Source organism: Macaca mulatta, chromosome 16, assembly GCF_049350105.2.
Source record: "Macaca mulatta isolate MMU2019108-1 chromosome 16, T2T-MMU8v2.0, whole genome shotgun sequence".
Taxonomy (NCBI): Eukaryota; Metazoa; Chordata; class Mammalia; order Primates; family Cercopithecidae; genus Macaca; species Macaca mulatta.
Genome location: NC_133421.1, coordinates 71,410,383 through 71,432,727, shown reverse-complemented (window position 1 = coordinate 71,432,727; position 22,345 = coordinate 71,410,383). Strand labels below are relative to the sequence as shown.

Below are 22,345 nucleotides of genomic sequence, written 5' to 3'. Positions count from 1 at the left end.
CTGAAACAGTCCTGGCTTGGCCTCCCAAAGTGCTGGGCTGACAGGCATGAGCCACCTCATCCAGCCTCCTCTATGTTTTTGAACGTATAGGATATATTTGTATTTTTTTAATGTTTTTGTCTACTAATTCTGTTACTTTGTTATTTCTAAGTGTTTCTTACATTACTTTTCCTCTTCATTGTAGATTTTATTTTCCTGCTACTTTGTATGCCTAGTATTTTTTAATTGGATGTCAGTTATTATAAATTTTACTTTTTTTCTTTGAGACGGGGTCTTTTACTCTGACGCCCAGGCTAGTGTACAGTGGTGTGATCATAGCTTAGTGCAGCCTCAAACCCCTGGGCCCAAGAGGTCCTCCCACTTCTGCTTTCCGAGTAGCTGGTACTATAGGCACATGCCACATGTGGCTAATTTTTTTTTAGTTTTGCAGAGGTGGGATTTTGCTGTGTTGCTCAGGCTGTTCTCAAACTCCTGGCCTCAAGCATTCCTCCCACCTCAGCCACCCGAGTTGTTGGGATTACAGGTGTGAGCCACCGTGCCTGGCTATAAGTTTTACATTGTTGATTACTGGATATTTTTGCATTCCTTTAGGTATTTTAAAGTTTTACTCTGAGATGCAGTAAAGTTGCTTGGAAACAGCTTGATCCCTTCAGGTCTTACCTTTTAAACTTTGTTCAGACAAAAGTAGCCTTAGTCTGGACTAACCTTGTCCAACCATTGAGGAAATGCCCTTTGAGTACTCTCCTCAAAAACCTGTTTAGTATGAGTTTCTTCACTCTGCCTTTTGAAAGTATGAGCTATTCTCAGCTTGGAGTGAGATCCAGTAATTATTCTGTCTACTTCTTTTCAGTAATACTTCCCCCAGCTTTGGGTAGTTTCTTCACTATAGTACTATAATATAATTCTGATGCTAACTACCCAGACTTAGCACAGACACCACAGGTTAAGATCACTGACCCCAACAAGAACTGTCTGAACTGCCGAGTTGCAGGTTCTGGGTTCCCCAGGCCGCCCACATTTCTGACCAACTGGTTACAAATTTAAGAATTCCTACTACCCTCTTACATTCAGTAATTTGCTAGAGCACCTCACAGAGTCCAGGGAAGTGCTATACTTAGGATTACAGTTTTATTATAGATGACACAATTAGGAGATCCGTAGGATTAGATATGGGAGGGTCTTGATACAGAGCTTTCATGTCTTCTTTGTGGACTTGCCCTCCCAGTACATCAGTATGTTTACAAACCAAGAATTTTAGCCAAGTTTTGGTGTTCAAAATTTGTATTAGGGTTTTTACATTATGTAGGCATGATTGATGGAATCATTGGCCACATGATTGAACTCAATTTCCTTCCCGGACAGGGTCAGGCTGGTGTTGCTGGCTCAAAGCCCCAGCCCTCTAATCACATAGTTGACTTTTTCTTTTTTGAGACAGAGTTTCACTCTTGTCGCCCAGGCTGGAATGCAGAGGCACGATCTTGGCTCACTGCAACCTCCACCTCCCGGTTTCAAGTGATTCTCCTGCCTCAGCCTCCTGAGTGACTGGGATTACAGGCCCCCGCCATCATGCCCAGCTGATTTTTGTATTTTTGGTAGAGACGGGGTTTCACCATGTTGGCCAGGATGATCTCGATCTCTTGACCTCATGATCCGCCTGCCCCGGCCTGCCAAAATGCTGGGATTACATGCGGGAGCCACAGTGCCGGCCACATGGCCGGCCACATGACTGACCTTTACAGCATGGCCAGCCCCCGTCCAGAAACTACCTAGGAGTTACTTCATTAGCATAAATTCAGGCAGGGTCCCAGGAGCTCACAATGAATAACAAAGACTTCCCTGTCACTTGAGGAATTCCAAGAACTTAGTAGATCTCAGGAGCCTGGGGCGTGGACCAGACAGATTCTTTATTATATAACACTCAAACACCTACACTGAGCGGTTTCAACTGAAGAGTCCAGGGAAGCCCTCTGCAGATCTTTGTAGGTCCCCTCTTCGTAGCCTGTTCTTCTCTCTGGTGCTCTGCCTTCAAATTCTGGCTGCTTTGACTTTTCTCAAATCCTCAACATTTTCTTTTCAACACACTGGGACCACTGAGCTCTATTTGCATTCTTTTTTCCTGCACGGTGGCCCTAGAGCTGTCCTCAGAAATGTTTTGCCTATTGTCCAGTGTCTGAAAACCATTGTTCCATATATTTGGTTCACTTTGTAGTTATCTGAAATGGGAGAATAAATGTATTCCATATTACTCTGTCATGACTGGCAGAAATCTGTTCTTTCTATTTAGAAAGTTCTTTTAGAGATTGTTAGAATGGCGTAGTACTTTTAGCTAAGTCATCCAAAAAAGGTTGTGTGTCATTTGCTCCACATAAAGTGAAGTCTGATTTTGAACTTTGGAAGCCTTTCATTATCAAACTCCTAGCTTATCAGATGCAGATTAAAAGGATTCATGTGTGTGTGTGAGACATAGACACACATGCATATATAGAGGTATGTATACATATTACATATGTACATATCGTAAAAGATGAAAATATATATCTCTTTTTATTTTCTGAAATTCTTTGACCCAGACTCAGGTAGCTAGTAGGATTTCCCATAAATTATAAAGTTTAGATACTTTAGTCCATAAGTTTACCCACAGTCAATTCTCGATTGTTTCAGATTTTAGGTTTGCTTGCTCCTAGGATTGAAATTCTCATATCTCAGGGTTTGCCTTTAAAGTGAAAATGTACAGAGGCTCCTTTTGCTTTAGACAGAATAAACCTTTGATGTAGTTGTTTGAATTTACAGGGAGATGACTTCTCAAATATCATTTTTTCTAGTGGTATTTGTTGACAGATACCCCACAATTAGACTGTTTGCCCAACTGTCTTTTCTTTTTTCTCTAATTTGTTGTAGTTGCAAATGAAGGGTAAAAATAATTGAGTTATAGATGTGCTTATCATTTATTGATCCAGAATTTTATGAGGATTATTTTTAGTTCAAATTAACAATTTCAGAGAGAGTGAAGATCTGTGCTGTAATCTTTACTATTTTGTAGTAACGAGTCATTTTATTTTTATTTATTTTTTATATGAAGGAAAGTTTATTAAGGAGTACTGACTTATGATCATAAGCTGAAGTCCCACAAGAGGCCGTCTGCAAGCTGAGAAGCAGGAAAGCCAGTCTGAGTTCCTCATTTTTAAATACTGTGTTTTCATAGAGAAACCACGAAAAGAACTGATCAAATTCGTCAACTTTAGAGTACTTACATAATTAATGTGTATTTTTTAAATATACCTGAATTGAAACAACGGTTAATGGTCATAAATCAAGTAAAATATTAATGTCTTCCTTTATAATTTTTTTTTAGTACAACACCTCAGGTATTGAGCCCCACAATTGCATCTCCCCCAAACGCACTGCCTCGAAGAAGTTCACGACTCTTTACTAGTGACAGCTCCACAACCAAGGTAATTTAAAGATTTCTGTATGTCACGTTTACTTAATGCTTCCCCTGCTGAAATTTCTGTTCATTGATGACTCCATTCCTAAAAAGTTAATAAAGAGACTATTTCAAGTTTAAGAATGTTTTAAGTTAGAGGGACATCTATAATTTTTGTGAAGTTAATTAGTCCTTTGGTAAATATTATATAATATTCTTTTTCAATTAAAAAATTTTTTTTCTCAAGTTAAAAATGACAGGAATAATCTTGAAATGGCAAAATTATAGTAGTGGACAACAGATCAGTGGTTATTAAGAGTTAAGCCTCTAGGAGGGATGTTACTATTAAATCAGGGCACAAAAGAATTTTGTTGTGGTGGTACAACTGTGCTGTATCCTGATTGTGGTGGTTGATTACACAGATCCATTCACATGATAAAATTTTATAGAACTATGCACACAAACACACAGTTTTATGTAAAAACTGATGAAATCCATGTAAGGTCTTTAGTTGATAGTATTGTACTAATTTCAGTTTCCTGGATATGATGATATACTATGGTTATGTCAGATATTATTATTTGCGGAAGAGTGAGTCTAAAATTATTTGAAAATAAAAGTTAAAAAAAACTGGAGACCTGGCAGATGCAGTGGCTCATGCCTGTATTCTTATCACTGTGGGAGACCAAAGTGGGCCGATCAATTGAGGTTAGGACTTCGAGACCAGCCTGGTCAACATAGCAAGACCCCATCTCTAAAAAAAAAAATGAGCTGGGATGGTGGTACTCTTTGATCCCAGCTGCTTGGGAGGCTGTGGTGGGAGGATCGCTTGAGTCTGGGGAAGTCAAGGCTGTGGTGAGCTCTGATTACATCATTACACTCCAGCCTGGGCAACAGAATAAGACCCTGTCTCAAAAAACAAAACAAAGGCCAGGTGTGGTGGCTTATGCCTATAATCCCAGTTACTCGGGAGGCTGAAGCAGTAAAATCACTTGAACCCGGGAGGCAGAGGTTGGGTTGCAGTGAGCCAAGAATTACATCTACTTATTTTCTTACTTTTAAATAATAAATGAGAGTTTGATATACTTTCACAAGAGGGCTACACTTAATGCTGACACACCTTAATCACTATCAGTTAATGTAATTTATGTTCAGAATTACTGTGTTTAAAATTAAATGACTTTGAAGACCTTTGTTTTTATAAACTCTTCTGAAAAAAATATAGAATTAATCAAGATTGTACATTTATTTTATATCTAATACTGGAGAAAGGGCTGAGGAGAATTCTAAAATACATGAGTATAACAAGTGTGAAATTTCCCCCCTTTTACAGGAGAATAGCAAAAAATTAAAAATGAAGTTTCCACCTAAAATCCCAAACAGAAAAACAAAAAGTAAAACTAACAAAGGAGGAATAACTCAACCTAACATAAATGATAGCCTGGAAATTACAAAATTAGACTCTTCCATCATTTCAGAAGGGAAAATATCCACAATCACACCTCAGATTCAGGCTTTTAATCTACAAAAAGCAGCAGCAGGTCTGTTTTAAATGCTTAATATTATCTTTATATTTTATTATGTACTTATTTTAAGTAAATTTCTTTATGTTCATTACAGTACCTTCATTGTTTTCTACATAGATGTTAGAATTTTTAATAGATTAGTTTGTAATTACCTTTTCTAGAGAACCAAACTGTTTTATTGCATTTTTTCCTTTGTTTACTATATTATTTTCTCCTAGAAGGTTTGATGAGCCTTCTTCGTGAAATGGGGAAAGGTTATTTAGCTTTGTGTTCATACAACTGCAAAGAAGCTATAAATATTTTGAGCCATCTACCTTCTCACCACTACAATACTGGTTGGGTACTGTGCCAGATTGGAAGGGCCTATTTTGAACTTTCAGAGTACATGCAAGTAAGTATAAAAATGGTTATATGTGCCTTTCTAGGGATAATTTCAATTTCATTAAAATAAATTCCCATGCTTGAGAAGGCTAGATCTAAAAGATCAGTATTTATTATATAATGTCTATATATTTATTTTGTCAGTATTTATAATGTATAGATACAGTTCTTTCTTGTGTTACTTGTGTTAAGGAGTAATTTAAATTCTTTGCAACTTCTCGGAATAGGTTTGTCATCTAGACATTCTTACGTAGACGTAGACTGTATCCTATTCAGTTGTATCTGAAAATACATATTTACCATGTAATAGGATTTATATTTTTTCTACAATATACAGAGTTAATTACTGGGATGAATTTTTGACATTAAATATGTTTTATAAACTTGAAGAATGCTATGAAGAAAATTGTGTTTGAGGACACAATGTCCTTATTACAAGGCTTTTACTCTTTGGATTTTAATTAAATTTGTTGCTTAAGTTATCTGTCTATACCAGAAAAGGAGAGAATGATTAACCTAAAGTCAAAGAAAATTCTAATTCCCAATTTAAATTACCCCTCAGTTCTTCCCAAAGCATTTTCTCCACCCCCAACTTAAAAAAAGAAACCTTTTAGAAACCTATATATTAATAAAATATTTCTAATATGGATTAAAGTTCATATGATTCGTTTTTTGCTTAATTTGCTTTCAGTTCATTTATTCAGTATATATTTCTGTGCATAAGATATCCTGGACTCTCTTCTAGACTCTGTATTACAGCTAGTCAGACAATTTCTTGCCTCTGTGGAGCTTACATTCTAGCAACAGACAAATTGTAAGCCAATAAATGTATAAGAACAAGTAGCAATAAGTCATGAAGAAAAATGAAGCATGGTGAGGAAACTGGGGGACAATGAAATATGGTGTTTTTGTTTTGCTTTGTTTTTGTTTTTATGCCCTCAGAGGGAAGGTTACTCTTCCCTTCATGATCCATGCAAAGATCTAGAGGAAAGGTGTTCTTTGCCACAGAGAATACATACAGAGGATACCTATTCATATAACTTAATTTTGAATAGTACAGAAAAGAGAGTTGAAGACAGAAAGTCTTATTCATTACTAGAAAACCCTATGGTCCTTTATTGGTATGTAGCATATACACAGACAGACAAGAGCTGTGTTTGGAAAAGCCCTTTAAAAAATTATTTCTAATTTATTGTTTCACAGCTACTTTAACATAAATGAATTTTATTGTTTCCCCTAGTTACAGTGGTGACCTAAATATTTAACTAAAGAAAACCTGTGTTTCAACTTAATTTCATGAGTTTTTTCCCATTTTTCTTTTTGTCAATGCCATAATCATTTTTCAAAGGAAGCAACAGATTCTGAAAACTTTGAAACCGTATATTTGGCTGATAGGTCTTTTATCTTGTTACCATGCCTACATGAAAATCTTGGCCAGAGGTGATGGCTCAGGCCTATAATACCAGCACTTTGGGTGGCCAAGGAAGGGGGATCACTTGAGCTCAGGAATTGGAGACCAGCCTGGCCAATATAGTGAGACCCTGTCTCTACAAAAAATGAAAAAATTATCTGAGTGTGGTAGCACTTACCTGTGGTCCCAGCTACTTGGGAGGCTGAAGTGGGAGGATCACTTGAGCCCTGCAGGTCAAGGCTGCACACTTACCTTTACAACTTTTAAGAGATTGCAAGGAAGTTACAAATCATTAAGCTATTCTCAGATATCATATGGCCACTTCTTGGCATTAAGCACTCAGTTTTAAAATGCTCTTATTTTCTGTCATATTCATTTCATTAAGAACAGTCCAGATATTCCTTATTCTAAACTGAACTGTGAGAATTTATTTTCCTTTCTTTTTTTTTAGTACGTAGACCTTTTCTGGCAGCTGAGAATTTTGAACTTGGTAAATTGATAAACTAGGAAACTGATTTTATATAACCTAAATCCTCAAACTTTAGAGGGAGAGAAACACAGTTCTGGGAGCTGTGAATGTGATGAGGAAAAAAAATGATCAGGCAGCTGAGGAGAGACCCTGAAGTCAAGAGAGTGCTGCAAAGGAAAGGGTAATTAATAGGTAGGGCCTATAATTCCTAGCAGACACAATATTGGTGTGTGTATTCAGGCCTCAATAGGATTGATAACCATAGGATTGATAGCCATCTTAATCTGTTTTTTCCCTCTAAATTTTCTAGCACAACCTCTCAATAAAAAATAGTTCAAAAAAATCACTTGGAAATGTGGTTTTTGAGAAGGAAATGTTGACTTTTCTTTTGAATTGTAGCTTTGTATAGATTTCTCTTCTGTCTTTTTGGTGGAAACTCAAATTTCCCTTTCAAAGTTCATGTTTTTACCATGACTTGTGTATAAATACTAGGTTGACTGTCAATATGGTTACATCAGTATTTGACCTGCCATAGTAGATTGCTCAATTTGTCCTTGTGTTAATACTCATTCACATAAAAACCACAATACAAGGCAGCATTTAGATCCTGTGAAGATAATGACAAGGGCTTTCCCTGTGTATATATATATAAATTATATCAACTTATTTTCTCTTACTATTTTTTTTTTATTTCAGGCTGAAAGAATATTCTCAGAGGTTAGAAGGATTGAGAATTACAGAGTTGAAGGCATGGAAATCTACTCTACAACACTTTGGCATCTTCAAAAAGATGTTGCTCTTTCAGTTCTGTCAAAAGACTTAACAGACATGGATAAAAATTCGCCAGAGGTATGTTAACCAAAATACTTTGCTTATATAGTTACCTTTTTGATCACCCTCAACAGATAGAGATGAACCAAACAATTCAAACACCATTCAGTGTCACCTACAAGTATTTCTTTTTTTTCTCTCTATCTAGTCAGGGACTCAGAGAGGAAGAGACAGTCCTAGAATGTGCGGTGCAGATTCACAAATAGAAAAATCACAAAGCAGAAGTTTCATTCAGGATTTATCAAGATTTGACTACGTTAAGTTAGCTGTTGTCACCAAGATTAGAGTTCATCGAGCAGAAGTTACATAGATTGAAAAACTTAATAATTTTAAATTAAAATAAATTAGTATTGTCATTGTAAGACATAGGTGCAATTAATTTCCATGCTCTAATCTTGTAAGATTGTATTTCATTGCATTTCAAAAATATTTAATAATACTTTTGTAACGTATCTAAGCTTAGAATTAAATACAGTCAATTCTCATTATTTGCAGTAATTCTGTAGTCAACATGAACACCGAGTTAGTGCTACTGAACCAATGTTCCTAGGAGTGATGGAGGGTTTGAAACAGAGATAGATTGTGGATTATAATCTTGAACCCTAAAAACAACTCATCCTGGTAGATCCTATTTTCTTTACAAAAGAGAGAATGCTGCTGGGCGTGGTGGCTGACACCTATAATCCCAGCACTTCGGGAGGCTGAGGCAGGCGGACTCTTTGAGGTCAGGAGTTCCAAGACCAGCCTGGGCAACATGGCAAAACCCTTCTCCAGAAAAAATACAAAAATTAGCCAGGTGTGGTGGCTGGCGCCTGTGGTCCCAGCTGCTCGGGAGGCTGAGACAGGAGGATCAGTTGAGCCTAGGTGGCGGAGGTTGCATTGAGCCACGATCACACCACTGCCCTTCAGCCTGGGCAACAGAACAAGACCAGATCTCGAAAAAAAAAAAAAAAAAAAGAGAGAGAGAGAATGAGGTTCAGAGGTGACTTGCCTGAAGCCACCCTACTTAAAAGCGCCAGCATTGGGATTCAAATTCTGTCCAGCTGTCACCAGAGCCAAAGCTTCTTGCACTACACTAAACTACCCCACAGAGTTTCTGTCCCCTGGTCATCTCTGCATGAGAGCTAAAACAAGAAGGTAGAGTCACATTGTTCAACCTCAAATGAGAACATACCTTTTGATGACCATGAAAGCACTACGAGTATCGATTTTGGTTTTATAAATAAATTTTGGCAATCAGACAAATTCACAAATATGGAATCTGTGAATGATTAGAATTGACTATCTACTGAAGCTCTATTTTTATCTTTCTGTTCTAAGTTGAGGCATGATTTTAGTCATAGATTTGGTTTTAGAAAAAAATAAAATTTTAATTCTGTTTGGTTTTTGTTCCCATTTTTTTAAGGCCTGGTGTGCTGCAGGGAACTGTTTCAGTCTGCAACGGGAACATGATATTGCAATTAAATTCTTCCAGAGAGCTATCCAAGTTGATCCAAATTATGCTTATGCCTATACTCTGTTAGGGCATGAGTTTGTCTTAACTGAAGAATTGGACAAAGCATTAGCTTGTTTTCGAAATGCTATCAGAGTCAATCCTAGACATTATAATGCATGGTAAGTGCTAATGAAGTGCAAAGACAAAGTCTTACTGATGGTGCTGGCACTCACTAATTTTTCTTTTTAGATAGCGCTTTATTGTCGTGAATTTGGTTACTAATACTTAGGGATGGGGCATACTGGTCAATAACTTCTCACTAAAATGTTTTCTTGTGAAATGTATGTCTTTATCAAACTCTTAAATTAACTAATGATAATAGAATACCAGATCCTTATACTCAACAGTTTCAGCCTTCTACCAAACTTTTGCAGATACTGTAGTTGTTTTTTGTTTGTTTGTTTGTTTAATTTTGTTACTTGATTTGTTACTCTTATAACACCAAAATGGTGATTGGGACAAAAAGTGCTTGGGAAATTGGAAAGGAATAGCATAATTCACTTATTAGATAATAGAAAAAAACATTGAAAACATTCACTAGTTGCTGCTTTCTGACAGTGTTCCAGTTTATTGAGTTACTATTAAGAACTTAGTGTACCCTTTTATTTAGCAGTGTCTCTATTTTACTTTTTTGTGCTTGTGTATAAGTAGACACATAGGAAATTACTACCTAGGTCATATTATTATCAGCTGAATAAGATATGAAAAAGTTTGGTCCTATTTCTGCCTCAACACCATACTTACTGTTGGCATTTATTGTATTTTTCTGGACTGACTGAATAGTTTAAATATCAAGAGAAAGTATAATTCTGAAGTCATAATTTTTGGTCTTTTTTTGTCATATATGGTTATCTTTGGAGTTAATTATAGCAGTTGAGTTTTATCATTCGATTTGCTTCTAAATCTGAAGCATTATATTACTAAAACATTTTTTGATTTGTGAATATGTTGTTTAATGGGTTATATCTCATTTTACAGTAGTAGTTACATTGCCTGAAAGATGACCAAAAAAATAGTGCTAGCTTTTGCTGACCAATGTAACAATCAACTTGCCAATACTGCCTTCTCTTCCAATAGATACGTTCTCTGTAATATTTTAAGAACTCAGTTCTTAATAAGACTTGTGTTGTTTTTTATTTTTTCCCATGTCTGGTTGATTCTTGTGTTGTTTTTTTAAATGTGTATGGTCTGTTCAGCTGTTTTGCAGTTAGTCACATTCTTAAAAAACTTAATCATATCAAAAATTGTGTTTAAAGGAGGATTATTCAGATTCGCAAGCTTTTACTGGGAGGAGTTTAAATGCTGACATATTTAGGTAACTCTAAATACTGAGCAACTTTATTCTAACTACAAAATAGCCTTTCTTTTGTTTTCACTTTCACTATCATTAGCATAGTGTTTAATACCTTTTCTTCATCTATAACACAATTATAATGATATATAAAGCCACTCAAATAAAGCAGATATGTTGTGCTTTTTTCTTATTCATTTGGTGCTTATTCCCCTTCATCATCATCATCATCATCTAGTTATGGCCGTGAGAAGTCTCTGTAACAAACCATCCACGCTATGTTCATTTGACATTTTGAAAATTCAGGAGAAATACCTGCGTATTAACCTAATACACTATTACATAGCCTTTAAAAATTGTAATTTCGAGGTCTATAAGTATAGGAGCATGCTTTTGATAACAGTAAGTGGGGGAGAAGGAAGCCAAACATGACACTATGTATGCTGTAATTATAATAATATAAAACAGAATGTGGAAATAGCATTGTTAGGAGTTCAGCCTTTAGAATCATTAAGGAAGAACCTGGTTAGAATCTTTATTAGCTGTATAACTTTAAGGAAGTTATTTAACTTCTCTAAGTTTCAGTTTCCTTATTCGAAATAAGGATGATAATGGTACCTATGATTCCTCCAGGGATTAAATGAGATAATTTAGTAATGGTCTTGTCACACATGTAATAACTACTCAGTAAAAATTAGCTGTTAAATCTAGAATATGGCAGGTATGGTGGCTCATACCTGTAAGCCCAGCACTTTGGGAAGCTGAAGCGGGAAGATTACTTGAGACCAGGAGTTCGAGACCAGCCTCGTCAACATAGCAAGACCCCTTCCCTAATAACAACAACAACAAAAAAAAAATTAAGGCTGGGCGTGGTGGCTCATGCTTTTAATCCCAGCACTTTGGGAGGCCGAGTCAGGTGAATCATGAGTTCAAGAGATCAAGACCATCCTGGCCAACATGGTGAAACCCCGCCTCTACTAAAAATACAAAAATTAGCTGGGTGTGATGGTACATGCCTGTAGTCCCAGCTGCTCAGGAGGCTGAGGCAAGAGAACTGCTTGAACCTGGGAGGTAGAGGTTGCAGTGAGCCGAGATTGTGCCACTGCACTCCAGTATGGTGACAGAGTAAGACTCCATCTCAAAAAAAAAAAAAAACAGTCAGACATGGTGGTGTATGCCTGTAGTCCTAACTACTCAGGAGGCTGAGATGGGAGGATTGCATGAGCCTGAGTTCAAGGTTACCTACAGTGAGCTATGATCACGCCATTGCACTCCAGCCTGGGCGACAGAGCAAGATGCTGAATTAAAAACAAAAAAAAACTGTATGGGTTTAGGGGTGTGGTTTCTTTTTTCCTTATTATCATAGTTTGATTTGATTTGATTTGATTGTTTTTGCTTGTAAAAGTGACTCTTTAAACTGTTTTAATGGTCTGGGCATGGTGGTTCATGCCTGTAATCCTAGCGTTTGGGAGGTCAAGGTGAGAGGGCTGTTTGAGGCTGACTTTGAAACCAGCCTGGTCAACATAGTGAGACCTTGTCTCCACAAAAAATTAAAAATATGTTAATATAAGAAGGCTGGGGGCGGTAACTCACACCTGTAATCCCAGCACTTTGGTAGGCTGGGACAAGTAGATCACTTAAGGCCAGGAGTTTAAGACCAGTCTGGCCAACATGGTGAAACCTGGTGTCTACTAAAAATACAAGAAAACTAGCTGGGCATGGTGACACATGCCTGTAATCCCAGCTACTTGGGAGGCTGAGGCACCAAAATCACTTGAACCCAGGAGGCAGAGGTTGCAGTGAACTGAGATTGCACCACTGCCCTCCAACCTGGGTGACAAAGCAAGACTGTCTCAAAAAAGAAAAAATATAGGTCAGGCATGGTGGCTCACACCTGTAATCCCAACAGTTTGGGAGGCCGAGGCCGAGGTGGGCGGATCACCTGAGGTCAGGAGTTCGAGACCAGCCTGACAAACATGGAGAAACCCTGTCTTTACTAAAAATACAAAATTAGCTGGGTGTGGTGGAGCATGCCTGTAATCCCAGCTACTCGGAAAGCTGAGGCAGGAGAAATGCTTGAACCTGGGAGGCGGAGGTTGTATTGAAGCGAGATCCGCGTCATTGTACTCCAGCCTGGGCAACAAAAGCGAAACTCCATCTGAAAAAAATAAAAATTAAAAAAAAAAACAGCTTGTCGCCGTGGCTCACGCTTATAATCCCAGAACTTTGAGAGGCCAAGGCCGGCGCATCACCTAAGGTCAGGAGTTCAAGACCAGCCTGACCAACATGGAGAAACCCCGTCTCTGCTAAAAATACAAAATTAGCTGGGCGTGGTGGTGCATGCCTGTAATCCCAGCCACTCGGGAGGCTGAGGCAGGAGAATCGCTTGAACCCTTGAACCTGTGAGTGGAGGTTGTGGTGAGCCGAGATTGCGCCATTATGCTCCAGCCTGGGCAACAAGAGCGAAACTCTGTCTCAAAATATATATATATAACAATATTATATGTGTGTGTGTGTGTGTTTGGGGGTGTGTGTGTGTATGTATATATATATGCGTGCCTGGGCAACATGGCAAAACCCCATCTCTACAAAAAATTAAAAAATTAGCTGTGCCTGATGGCGTGCACCTGTAGTTCCAGCTACTCAGGATGCTGAGGTGGGAGGATTGATCACTTAAGCCTGGGAGGTCGAGGCTGCAGTGAGCTGTTATTGAGCCACTGCACTCCAGCCTGGGCAACAGAGTGAGACACTGTCTTTAAAATATAATAATAATAAACTGCTTTAATGGCTAGGCATTGTGGTTCATGCCTGTAGTCTCAGCTACTCTGGAGGCTGAGGCTGGAGGATTCCTTGAACCCCGAAGTTCAAGGATGCAGTGAGCTATAATTGGCCCACTTCACTCCAGCCTGGGTGACAGAGTGAGACCCCAATTCAAAAAAAAAATTTTTTTAATTAAAAATAAGTAAATAAAATGCTTTAATGATTTTTATCATAACTGATATTTTTTGCCTCCTCTCTAAGACCACCAGTATTGTTCCACTGGTTTATTAAAATGCCAGATTCTATACTTGTTCTTTTACTAATTGAACTAAATTAGCAACCTAAACTTTATATTTTTAAAAATTATACTTTGTTTTATATTTTCAGGTATGGTTTAGGAATGATTTATTACAAGCAAGAAAAATTCAGCCTTGCAGAAATGCATTTCCAAAAAGCACTTGATATCAACCCTCAAAGTTCAGTTTTACTTTGCCACATTGGAGTAGTAAGTAGCTTTCTAAACATTAATACTCTTATTAATCTCCCTTTTGAAATATGTTTGTTATTGATTTAATTGCTATGATAAAAATTGGTCCTTTTTTGTGTTGAAACAGTATTCTGGAGTCTATTACAACCAAAAATACTACCCATTTGGCTTAGCATAAAAAAAAAAATCATAGAATTGCCCTTATACCTTGCACAAGTCACTTCATTGCTCTGAGCTTCTATTTTATGAATGTCATGCACTACTTGCTTACCTTATAGGGTTGTTCTGTGACTCAAGTAAGATGTCTCCTGGCCGAATGCAGTGGCTCATGCCTGTAATCCCAGCACTTTAGGAGGCCGAGGCAGGTGGATCACCTGAGGTCAGGAGTTGGGGACCAGCCTGGCAAACATGGTGAAACCCCATCTTTACTAAAAATACGAAAATTAGCTAGATGTGGTGGCACATGCCTGTAGTCCCAGCTACTCGGGAAGCTGAGGCAGGAGAATTGCTTGAACCCAGAAGGAGGAGGTTGCCATGAGCTGAGATCGTGCCACTGCACTACAACCTGGAAACAAAGCAAGAATCTGTCCCCCAAAAAAGAGAGATACTTCCTATTTTTGAAAGCATGGGCTAATATTTAGCTCCTAAGTAGTTTTTTTGTTGTTTTTTGTTGTTGTTGTTTGTTTTTTGTTTTTTGTTTTTTTTTGAGATCTGTCACCCAGGCTGGAGTGCAGTGGCCCAATCTCGGCTCACTGCAAGCTCTGCCTCCCAGGTTCACGCCATTCTCCTGCCTCAGCGTCCCAAGTAGCTGGGACTACAGGCGCCCACCACCACGCTTGGCTAATTTTTTGTATTTTTAGTAGAGATGGGGTTTTACCACGTTAGCCAGGATGGTCTGGATCTCCTGACCTCATGATCCACCTGCCTCGGCCTCCCAACGTGCTGGGATTACAGGTGTGAGCCACTACGCCTGTCCTTAAGCAGGTAATATTTTAAGGCAAATGGTTCCCTGTGTTTTTTAAGCCTCTGAGTAACATAGGCATGTTGTTACTAATTAAAATTCTTATAAGGCAATATGCACAATCATTTTTATATTCATATATTTTAAATATATCTGGTAACAAATTGTACTTTGGCTGGGTACAGTGGCTCATACTTGTAATCCCAACACTTTGAGATGCCAAGGCAGGAGGACTGCTTGTGACCGGGAGTTGAAGACCAGCCTGGACAACATAGCGAGACCCAATCTCTAAAAAAAAATTTTAAAATGAGCCTGGCATGGTGGCACACACCTGTGGTCCTGGCTACTTGGGAGGCTGAAGCACAAGGATCACTTGAGCCTAGGAGTTCAAGGCTGCTATGAGCTAAGAAGGTGACATTGCACTCCAGCCTGGGCAACAGAATGAGACTCCATCTCTTAAAAGAAAAGAAAATAAGTAAATTGTACTTTAATAGGAGAAAAGATGTGTACATTATGTTTGTTTGCTTTCTAAAATCTCATTTATTAGCTTCTGTATAAGTATGGTAACTTAAGTTCTTGTTCTCATCGTCTCATCCCTTTCCCCCTCTCCCTCCCCTCAGCTTCTCTCTTTTTTCCCCCTAGCAAGTTTAGCTTTTGTGGGAATGGTCATACAATGTCAGGAAATTATGTTAATTTGAAATGTCACTATCTTGTGGGGAGTAGGATTCTAATTCTCTTTTGACTATAATGAAATGGACCATGATGATAATTTTCTTAAAAATGGACATAGTTCAGCACCATAAGACAGGGCTAGAAAAAAAAGTTGACAATAACTTCTTTTACAGTTAGCTACTATGCAAAAAATGTAGAGATAATGTGTCTACTTTAAATTATCTTGTGTTGTCATCACCTTATTTATTCAATTCAAAATTAAATATCTCTTGACACCTTTTGGTGAAGTTGAACACTTTTTAAAAAATAGGAATTCTTCGAAACTTATTGTAGAACAGGTTTTAAGTTTTTGAGTGGTTTATTTGAAGAAATTGTCAGGTAAGAGAGTAAGCTTTTCTCTTTAGGGAACTAGTATTTAGGGTCTCAATCCTGTGGGCAGAATATTTGGCCACCATTAGATCATTGCATAGATGAGTTCAGCAAGCGGAAGTTGGCACTACCTACTCTCACATTCTTATGACCATGATATTTGTTAAAGTTCTGCAGCCATATTCATACATTCATTCACCCCAGTTGTTTTTTTTGTTTTTTGTTTTTTTTGAGACGGAGTTTCACTCTTGTTGCCCAGGCTGGAGTATAGTGGCACAATCTCAGTTTACTGCAACCTGCACCTCCCAGGTTCAAGTGATTCTCCTGCCTCAGCCTCCCGAGTAGCTGGGATTACAGGCGCCCGACACCACGCCCAGCTAATTTTTTGTATTTTCAGTAGAGATGGGGTTTCATCATCTTGTCCGGGCTGGTCTCGAACTCCTGACCTCAGGCGATCCACCAAAGTGCTGGGATTACAGGCGTGAGCCACCGGGCCCAGCCCACCCCACTTTATTTGTAACATATAATTTGTCTGAGGAGGAACATAGCAGAATATTAGTATATACATATGAATGAATAGTGAGGTTTGGTACTTTTTAAAATCTTTTAAATTTTAAGTTATTTAAAATAAATTATTTGCTTCCCAGTAGTAGAGATCAGTGATTTTCAATTATGTAAAGCATTAAAATCATTTTTCAATTAAATACCTAAAATATGAAAATCTGAGTGAAACAAGGTTTGTAAACAGGAGTTTTTTTTAACACAGTTTTGAGAAGTCTAATATTTGAAAGACTGCATAAACCTGATGAAATGTGAATATTATCTGGCTAAATAGTACAGATCTTTTTTTTGAATAGAACACCAAGGTTTTGCTTGCCTTTTAGACTTAAAGGTAACCAAATATCTGCTCTAAAGATAGACTATTGATTATCATCATAAATATGTACCAGAGGACCTAGATTTTTATCTCAGACCAAGTTATTTAAGATATCTAGACTTCAGTATTCTCATCTTTAGTGAAGCAGTTGAACTAGAATTAGAAGTGATTTTAGAGATAATATATTAATCATTTGGTAATCAATTACTAAATCCACTTAATGCAGTGGATAATCCAGTTAGACCCTACAGCCTTATCTCTAATAATTTGATTATGTTGGTTTTGAGTCACGTTGATTCTCACCTTTCTTCATAAATATCAAGAGGGAATATTAACATGATCTTTATTTCTTACAGGTTCAACATGCACTGAAAAAATCAGAGAAGGCTTTGGATACCCTAAACAAAGCCATTGTCATTGATCCCAAGAACCCTCTATGCAAATTTCACAGAGCCTCAGTTTTATTTGCAAATGAAAAATATAAGGTAAGATAAATATCTTAAGGGTCTTCAGGGTTGTGTTGCTTAAAAACAACGTTATCCGTTGTTTTCAATAAACTGAAAGTTATTTGTTTAGTTTTGATCTGAGACATTTTTTCAGAGCTGTTGATTTCATTTTTTGTGATTTTTATTTCTTCATGAAATACTCATAGGAAGGATAGGTGTGTGGAAATTTAGGAATATGTGGTTATCCCTTGTAAAGATGCCTTATATAGAAAGGCAGTTTTTTTCATCAGGTGGTTATCTTAAAGGTAAGACCTGAACCATCCTCTTGGGACCAAAGTAAGGGAACAGATGAAAATGAATGTATGGGCCAGGCGCAGTGGCTTACACCTGTAATCCCAGCACTTTGGGAGACCAAGGCGGGCGAATCACCTGAGGTCAGGAGTTCAAGACCAGCCAGGCCACATGGTGAAACCCCATCTCTACTAAAAATACAAAAAACTTAGTTGGGCATGGTGGCGGGTGCCTGTAAATCCCAGCTACTTGGGAGGCTGAGGCAGGAGAATCGCTTGAACCCAGGAGGCAGAGGTTGCAGTGAGCCAAGATCACACCACTGCACTCCAGCCTGGGTAACAGAGTGAGACTTCATCTCAAAAAAAAAAAAAATTAAAATTAAAAAAAAGAAGAAAATGAATGTGTGTGCATTATTCAGCATTTATTGATTACCCATTATGTGTCAGGCACCAGAAATATAGTGGCAAGTAAAGCAATCATCTTTCCTGCTTTTGAGGGGCCTACTATCTAGTACTTCTCTAGGAAAACAGACATTAACCAAATAATCACAAAGTATAATAAATGTTGAATACATAAAGGGAAAGTGTAGTAAGTTATGAGAGCTTATAACACGGAGACTAATTCTAGTCTGATGTGTCTTTCTCTTTACTTCTCACTTTTTCAAATAATGTATGCTTAGCCTGAAACAAATATTGAAAAAAGAAGATAAGGAGACTGAGAAAGAGAAAAGAGGCAAAAAGACATGAGATTTTTGTTATCATTTATTCAGTCAGAAACCATGAAGCAAAATCTTTTAAAATAAATTTGGGGCTGGGCACAGTGGCTCACACCTGTAATCCCAGCTCTTCGGGAAGCCAAGGTGGGCAAATCACTTGAGGTCAGAAGTTCGAGACCAGCCTGGCCAACATGATGAAACCCCGTCTCTACCAAATATACAAAAATTAGCCAGGCATGATGGTGCACACCTGTAGTCCCAGCTACTCAGGAGGCTGAGGCACAAGAAACACTTGAACCCAGGAGGTAAAAATTGCAGTGAGTCAAGATTATGCCACTGCACTCCAGCCTGGGCAACAGAGCAACACTCTGTCTCAAAAAAAGAAAAAAGAAAGAAATATACCAAACCAGTGATAACTTATTTTAAGACTAATAAAAATCCCTATAATCCCAGCACTTTGGAGGAAGAGGCGGGCAGATCACATGAGCCCACGGAACTTGAGACCAGCCTGGGCAACATGTCAAAACCCCATCTCTACCAAAAAGAAAATACAAAAATTAGCCAGATGTGGTGACGTGTGCCTGTGCTCTCAGCTACTTAGGAAGCTGAAATGGGAGAATGGCTTGAGCTCAGGAGGCGGAGGTTGCAGTGAGCTGTGATCGCACCACTGCACTTCAGCCTGGGCCACAGAGCTAGACCCTGTCTTAAAAAAAACAAAAAAAATAGGGCTAGGCACAGTGGCTCACGACTGTAATCCCAGCACTTTGGGAGGCCGAGGCAGGCAGATCATGAAGTCAGGAGTTCGAGGCCAACCTGGCCAGCATGGTGAAACCCTGTCTCTACTAAAAATACAAAAATTAGCAAGACATGGTGGCAGGCACCTGTAATCCCAACTACCTGGGAGGCTGAGGCAGGAGAATCGCTTGACACCGGAAGGCAGAGGTTGCAGTGAGTCGAGATCAAACCACTGCACTCGAGCCTGGGCAACAAGAGTGAAAATCCATCTCCAAAAAAAAATTAAAAATAGACTAATAAAGATATACAAAGGGATTAAATATATAATTTATCCAGTAATTCCTTTAGTTTTATTCTATCTTCTTTATGAAGACATGGATTTCTATTTTTACTGGTTTTGTCCTTTTAAAAAGCTTCTCTTTCTTTAGTTTTTGTTTTTCTTGCTCTGTTGCCCAAGCTAGAGTGCAGTGGTGCAGTCATAGCTCACTGAAGCCTCAAATTCCTAGGCTGAATCCCAAGTACGCAGGACTACAGGCATAAGCCACCATGCCCAGCTAATTTTTTTGTCGAAATCAAGTCTTGAAAAAGCTTCTTTTAGGGCCAGGTGCCATGGCTCATGCTTGTAATCCCAGCACTTTGGGAGGCCAAGGCAGCCAGATCACTTGAGGCCAGGAGTTCAAGACCAGCCTGGCCAACATGGTGAAACCCTATCTCTACTAAAAATCCAAAAATTAGCCACGCCTGGTGTTGCATGCCTGTAATCCCAGCTACTCGAGTGGCTGAGGCATGAGAATTGCTTGAACCCATGAGGCGGAGGTTGCTGTGAGCCCAGATCACACCTCTGCATTCTAGCTTGGGCAATAGAGGGAGACTCTGTCTCAAAAAAAAAAAAAAAATTTTTTAAGCTTATTTTAAATCTAATAAACCCTTTTCAACTTTTAACTACTCTTCGAAGTACTATAATTGCAAATCAGTATTTGTTTTTATGTACTTGCTTTATTGTATTTCTTTAGATATGAAGGACTTTATTCATTATTCTTAAAGCCATTTTAATACCAACATACCTACCAGATAGGCCACATAAATCAGCCTTTACTTGCTTCAAGAAGCCCAAGTTCTAATCTCATCAGTTGTCTGGACTATGACATATATATAGTTATAGCCATTTTTGTGGGGTTTTCTTTGTTTGTTTAATTAGGCAGCCTTCTAATCCAAAGTAGGACCAGAGAGACTCCCTCTTTTGTTATTATTATTATTATTATTATTATTATTATCATTGTCATTATCATTATTATATCAGGCAGCCTCCTGAGCCACAGTAGACTCAGAGAAACTCCCAGTTACAGGCATTTTGGGGTATGAGCTTCACTGAATTATGAGGCCTAATTTGATGCATGGACTAGATATAGATATGTGACTGTATGAAAAGGGCATAAAGAAAAGTTAAAGGGTACATGTTCTCAGGATCTCCTGGGACTGTGTCATGGGCCATTTATTAGTCACTTGAAAACAAGAAAGAAAAGTTAATGATTGCTTCTGAGATTTTCTGGCTCCAAAATGAAAATCAAGGGGACCATTTCAACATCTCTAAAACATTGCTAGCCATCACCTTATTTAATGTGTTGTGCTGATATTTAATCATTTAAATCTTAAGTCTTTAGGGTAAAAGAACTCCGATGCTGTGTTAGATACTATTTCTCAATGAATCCTTGTAATTAGATCATTGGGGGTGGGGATAGGCATGCTAGTTGCATGAAATGTTGATAACAATTATAATATGCAGTCATAGCAAGAAAACGTATCAGTTCTGAATTGGGTGTGTTGTAGCAGTGAAGGAGGATTGGAGTCTGTCATCTTGAAGGTTAAGATTTCGTTAAAGGACAGGCACAGCGGCTCACGTCTGTAATCCCAGCACTTTGGGAGGTTGAGGCGGGTGGATCACAAGGTCAGGCGTTCAAGACCAGCCTGGCCAACATGGTGAAACCCCATCTCTACTAAAAATACAAAAATTAGCCAGGTATGGTGGCGGGCACCTGTAATCACAGCTATTTGGAAAGCTGAAGCAGGAGAATCGCTTCAACCTGGGAGGCAGAAGTTGCAGTGAGCTACTGCACTCCAGCCTGGACGATAGAGCAAAACTCCATCTCGGGGGGGAAAAAAAGATTTCTTTAAAGGCTGGGCATGATGGCTCACGCCTGTAATCCCAGCACTTTGGGAGGCCATGGTGAGAGGATCACTTGAGGTCAGAAGTTCGAGGCCAGCTTGCCAATATGGTGAAACCCTGTGTCAACTAAAATACAAAAATTAGCCGGACGTGGTGGCACGCACCTGTATTCCAGCTGCTTAGGAGGCTGAGGCAGGAGAATCGCTTGAACCCGGGAGGCGGAGGTTGCAGTGAGCCAAGATCATGACACCGTACTCCAGCCTGGGTGACAGAGCAAAACTCCATCTCAAAAAGAAAAAAGATTTCTTTAAAGTAAGGCCAGGCGCAGTGGCTTACACCTGTAATCCTAGCACTTTGGGAGGCCAAGGCAGGTGGATCACCTGAGGTCAGGAGTTCAAGACTAGCCTGGGCAACATAGTGAAACCCCATCTCTACTAAAAATACAAGACAAGGCCGGGCGCGGTGGCTCAAGCCTGTAATCCCAGCACTTTGGGAGGCCGAGACGGGCGGATCACGAGGTCAGGAGATCGAGACCATCCTGGCTGACACGGTGAAACCCCGTCTCTACTAAAAAATACAAAAACTTAGCCGGGCGAGGTGGCGGGCGCCTGTAGTCCCAGCTACTCGGGAGGCTGAGGCAGGAGAATGGCGTAAACCCGGGAGGCGGAGCTTGCAGTGAGCTGAGATCTGGCCACTGCACTCCAGCCTGGGCGACAGAGCGAGACTCCGTCTCAAAAAAAAAAAAAAAAAAAATACAAGACAAAATTAGCCAGGAATTACAGGTAAGCATCTGTAATCCCAGCTACTTAGGAGACTGAGGCAGGAGAATCACTTGAACCCAGGAAGCAGAGGTTGCAGTGAGCAGAGATCGCACCACCGCACTCCAGCCTGGGTGACAGAATGACAGTCTGTCTCAGAAAAAGAAAAAGATTTCTTTAATGATTCTCAGAAGTGGTCTGGGAACTTCTGGGGGTCCCTAAAATTATTCTAAAGAGTCTTAGAGGTCAGAGCTATTTTTACAATAATGTCTTGACATTATT

At 38.9% G+C, this 22,345-nt stretch overlaps 1 protein-coding gene and 1 long non-coding RNA gene across 13 annotated transcripts in view; one reads left to right on the top strand and one right to left on the bottom strand.

The window, feature by feature from the left end:
* CDC27 (cell division cycle 27) overlaps positions 1-22,345 on the top strand; it is a 65,135-nt gene that overhangs the window by 38,605 nt on the left and 4,185 nt on the right. For 9 of the 12 annotated variants that reach the window (XM_015119357.3, XM_077972295.1, XM_077972294.1 and 6 more), the window contains 7 exons: positions 3,353-3,452; positions 4,758-4,965; positions 5,169-5,341; positions 7,908-8,060; positions 9,448-9,656; positions 13,976-14,093; positions 17,311-17,439. In XM_015119357.3, coding sequence (XP_014974843.1) covers positions 3,353-3,452; positions 4,758-4,965; positions 5,169-5,341; positions 7,908-8,060; positions 9,448-9,656; positions 13,976-14,093; positions 17,311-17,439 — 1,090 coding nt within the window. The remainder of the gene's footprint in view (positions 1-3,352; positions 3,453-4,757; positions 4,966-5,168; positions 5,342-7,907; positions 8,061-9,447; positions 9,657-13,975; positions 14,094-17,310; positions 17,440-22,345) is intronic. The other 3 variants (XM_015119361.3, XM_015119358.3, XM_077972293.1) reach the window with 1 other exon arrangement.
* LOC144335842 (uncharacterized) lies at positions 1,417-20,038 on the bottom strand. Its single transcript, XR_013407036.1, has 2 exons — positions 19,777-20,038; positions 1,417-4,099 (listed from the first exon to the last, which is right to left on the bottom strand). It is a non-coding gene; the product is annotated as an uncharacterized LOC144335842 (long non-coding RNA).